The sequence below is a fragment of the Penaeus chinensis genome, chromosome 2 (assembly GCF_019202785.1).
Source record: "Penaeus chinensis breed Huanghai No. 1 chromosome 2, ASM1920278v2, whole genome shotgun sequence".
In the NCBI taxonomy this organism is placed as follows: Eukaryota; Metazoa; Arthropoda; class Malacostraca; order Decapoda; family Penaeidae; genus Penaeus; species Penaeus chinensis.
In genome coordinates this window covers 41,438,301-41,443,300 of record NC_061820.1, presented here as the reverse complement: position 1 = coordinate 41,443,300, position 5,000 = coordinate 41,438,301, and the positions used below count along the sequence as shown (strand labels likewise).

The 5,000-nt window shown below is 28.7% G+C and overlaps 1 protein-coding gene across 1 annotated transcript in view; it reads right to left on the bottom strand.

The window, feature by feature from the left end:
- Positions 1-545, bottom strand: part of LOC125032843 (TLC domain-containing protein 3A-like) — a 2,839-nt gene extending 2,294 nt beyond the window's left edge. The window contains exon 1 of the mRNA XM_047624231.1: positions 323-545. Coding sequence (XP_047480187.1) covers positions 323-363 — 41 coding nt within the window. The 5' untranslated portion in view covers positions 364-545. The remainder of the gene's footprint in view (positions 1-322) is intronic.
- Between the last annotated feature and the right edge of the window lie 4,455 nt (positions 546-5,000).

Genomic DNA, 5,000 nt, shown 5'->3' with positions numbered 1-5,000 from the left:
CATTAAAGAGGATCTGTTGAGAAATTACAAGTGATGCTAAGAGATTTTTCCTTGAAATTATAAGTACAATAAACATAGATGTATGATAAGTGGACATACATAAAAAAAAAAGGAAATTAAACACAGCACACAGAGCCACAAAATGACCAAGCTTTCATTTTCAAAGGACTATGCTAGAAGTGCAAAATAATATACTGTAAAATTTCTTTAAAAATTTACATATATACAGCACTAAACATTAAACATTTAAATCACAGTTTGTAACCTAAACACTTCCATATACACCAAATATCACAATATCATTCCTACACTTAACACTTACCTTGAATATTTCAGTCCAAGTCTGCTAAGAATAACTCTCATGTTTGTGAAGGGACCACTAAGCTCAACACAGAAGAAACATCCGACAAAGAAGTCACCAATACCACTTCGATAGACCAACACCTGGTAAACATTTTCAGAGTATCAACAAACCTTCAAGTTTTAAAATATTTATTCCCTTTGTATTTAGATAATATGTATAATTTTTCTATTTGTTTGCATTATTTACTAAACCATGATGATTGATATGTTATCATATAGTTTTCTCATAACAAACAATACTTGAATGGCATACACTTTAATATAATGGTCAGATTACTATTATCATAATGGGGTGTACAAATGTATATTGGGTGGAACCCCCAAATGTAAAAAAATTGTTGAAAAATAAATTTAAAAAGGTTTGGGAACAAAAAAATTTTATGTGTTTACAAAAAATTAAAAAGGTTTAAAAAATTTTTTTATGTTTTTGGGGAAAGTATGTTTTTTTTTGTTTTAAAAAATTTGGGTAAAAATTAATAAAAAGTAAAATTTATGTAAATGTATTTTTTGTAAAAAAGAAAAAATAAAGATTAAATTAAGTAAATGTTTTAAAAATTTTGGGGAAATATGTAAAAAATGTTTTATTTTAAAAAAATTTAAATAATGAAAAATGTAAAAAAATATGATGAAAAATGTGTAAAAAATGAAAAGTTAAAATGGGAAAAAAAAATGTATTTTTAAAAAAATTTTAAATTAAATTTTTATTATATGTTGTAAATTGGGATGGGGGGGAAAAAAAAAAGTATAATTTTTTAAAATTTTATTGTAAAATTAAAAAAATTATATTTTTATAAAAAAATATTTTATAAAAATTTTACAAATTAAAAATTTGTATAAAAATTAAAATTTTAAAAAAATTTTTATAATTAAAAATTATATTAAAAAATTAAAAAAAAATTAAATTTTAAAAATTAAAAATTTTTAAAAAATATATTATATTTTTTGTATTAAAATAGTAAATTTTTTTATATTTATAAAAATTAAAAATTAATTAAAATTTTTTAAAAAATTTAAAATAAAATTATTAAATTTAAAAAATTATATTAAAAAATTATGGTATAAAAAGTAAAAATTAAAATTAAAAAAATTTTATATATAAATTTTATTTTATTTTTAAAAATTTAAAAATTTTATTAAAAAAATAAAATTTTAAAAAATTTTAAAAAATTTTTAATTAAAATTTTATAAAAATTTTTATAAAAATTTAAAATTTTTTATTTAAAAATATATTAAAATTAAAAAAATGTTTTGTATGTGTATGTGTTTTTTTGTATGTTTTTAAAGTGTAATTTTATGTGTAAGTGTATGTTAGTGTAAATTTTTAATGTGTTTTGTGTATTGTGTAAAAGGGATTGTTATGTATATTTTATGTATATGTATGATATGTATTTTAAGTATTTTATGTATATGTATGAAAGTATGTATGAAAGTATTATGTATGTATATGTTTTTATGTTTGTATATGTGTATATATATGTAATGTGTGTAAAAATAAATGTAATGTGTGGATATATATGTATATGTGTGTACAAATGTATATGTGGGGTATATATATGTATATGTATGTTTTTATGTTTTTATATATAAAAAATAATTTTGTATATATATGGGATATGTTTGTTATTATGGGGAAAGTTAAAGTGCATGGCATGTGCATGTGCATGTGCATGTGCAAGTCATGTGCATGTGCATGTGCAAGTGTATGTGTATTAAATGTATATGTATGTTTTATGTGGTGTATGTGCGTGTGTGTATGTGTGTGTATGTGTGTGTATGTGTGTGTATGTGTGTGTATGTGTGTGTATGTGTGTGAGGATATGTGTGTGCGTGTGCGTGTGCGTGTGCATGTGGGTGTGCGTGTGCGTGTGCGTGTGCGTGTGCGTGTGCGTGTGCGTGTGCGTGCGTGTGCATGTGTGTGTGTGTGTGTGTGTGTGTGTGTGTGTGTGTGTGTGTGTGTGTGTGTGTGTGTGTGCATGTAAACACAACACAAACAAACAAACAAACAAAAACACACACACACACACACACACACACACACACACACACACACACACACACACACACACACACACACACACACACACACACACACACACACACACACACACAAACTCATACACTCACACATATACATGTGTATATATCCTTGCTGACTGTATTAATTATGCAAGATAATTAATACATGAGTCTTTGCTTTAACACTCATAAACATGGAAGTCCTTAACTACTATTTTAGTTTTTGGCTGTGATATAAACACTGGCATTAATCTTTCCCACCTTATATCTCTTAAAACATATATTCATGAGTAAGTGAAAAATAATATGGTACACAGTTTCAAAAAGCCTAAGGCAGTTATTACTTTATTCATTTCTTTTAAGATTAAAAGGCATTTAAAAGCTCTTTTAACATTCTATTAAGCAAGAACCTTAGTCTATGTACATCCCTGTCAGCGATCATTTTGACCTAATAATGAATAAAAAAGTTCTTCAGTACATTGTCATTTCTTCCTAAAAAGCCTGAATCTGCATTATGTGAAAGCATTAGTGTAATTTCTTATGTTACTTTAAACATTCTTGAAATTTCCTGATTTTTCTGTGATCTATTATCGAAATTCCTCCACCAGTTAAAATTTTAATCACTTGGAAGAGTACTTGATATTTATGTTCTAATATTTTAATGTTATTTTCCTGCCCAGCCTTCTCTCTTCACCTACATATTATTCATTATATTTCTTTTTATATATGCCATATTCGAAGTCATTATTTGCATAAATTCATTCAATCACTTCACCTTAAGATGAACCATCTACAGTGTGCAACTTGCAAACAAATTAATATTTAATACAAAACAATATCTTTATACTACACCTGAGCGCCTGAAACAATCGCCTCGCACATGTTCATGATGTGGTGATGCGACATTTGCCATTTTTTCCGATGAAAGTAGATGTCTAGGAGGTGGTAGCTTAGTCTGAAGAGGCCCAACCAAAATGCGAAGGACGAACACAGGACAAAGGCACCAATAACTGTTGTTTTCAACATCTCACTTCAAGATCTGTTGCTGAACTGCTGCAGAAGATTGTTAATATCAATATTAGTGTTTTTATAATTACTGCTAATAAAAATATTAAAATCGAAGATGAGTTCAATACTGAGGTCATTGTAATCAATATAATCAATATCAGTTTCATAATCAATACTTTTTTGTAATCCTTATTAACATTATTATTATTACACATCAACAGAACATTAAAAAATGCAAAAAAATATGTGAGAGTATATTCAGTAGATATAACTCATATTGAGAGGAGTAACGATCTTGTAGCATATTATAGAAGAAATAAATCAAATCATATAATGTTGACAATATCCCAACTAACATTCCTCTAGGCCTATTTTGGGATAAAACTATAAGATTAAACAATGATCTACTCTCTTATAAGTGTCTATCCTACTTCCCCAGATCTCTCTCTCGATTCCACTTCCATTAAATAAGCTAAAAGTAATAATAATATTAATAATAATAAACTAATCAACTGAATAGCACGGGGAATTAAAATAAACGTGTTACAATCTTGCTTCATCAGAGACATACACATCCACTAGGCCTCCTAAATTCACAAGGCCTAATCAACGAGTCTTACACCACAGGCATTCATTACAGATATCTTAAAACCACTTCATGAGTTTATAGGGACCATTACAGGGGCCGTACAATCTTACCTGTACATCCGGATAATAAAATTCTTGGATTTCACTTCCCGTGAGATGAGGGTCCGAGACCGTGTGCTTAGAAACGTTATTTCTCGTGTACAGTTCTATAAATACCTTCTGTATTTTTGTTTTGTTTTATCAATGTTGTCTGTATTCAATTATACGATAAGCAGTACATGTAATGTTACACAAGATGTGGGAGAATATCTAACTAATGGGGTCTTCACGCTTTAAAAAAGGTCAATGGGGTCGCTGATTCTAATAAATGTTTGCATGAAAAGAATTTACTATTTTCTCACTCGGTCAAATAGCGTGTTACGATAGAGAACGGAATTTTTCTCTGTGTTTTTAAGGATGTTATTATCTATATATTTTCCTCTAGTGTTTTGCATACGCTAATGTTATTTTGTTTATGTCGAAGATATATCATGAACGGTTATTTTTTTAACTAATAGTACAGTAAATAATCATATGGCTGATATTAAAATTTGCTGGTGAAAACGTTTAAAATGATTTTGTGATGAAAAAAGGATACAATATTTGCTTTGTGGAAATGTTTTGTGTGTTATTCATAGTTACGGATGATAATGGTGATTACACAATGACAAACAGACTCATAAATCCATCTCTCTCTCTCTCTCTCTCTCGCTCTCTCTCGCTCTCTCTCTCTCTCTCTCTCTCTCTCTCTCTCTCTCTCTCTCTCTCTCTCTCTCTCTCTCTCTCTCTCTCTCTCTCTCTCTCTCTCTCTCTCTCTCTCTCTCTCTCTCTCTCTCTCTCTCTCTCTCTGTGGTGTGTATGTGTGTGTGTGTGTGTGTGTGGGCGTGGGAGTGTATGTGTACGTGCGTGGGCGTATGCGTGCATGTGTGTGTGTGTGTGTGTAAAACATATGTATGCGAATCTATGTGATGAATGAACACGCACTC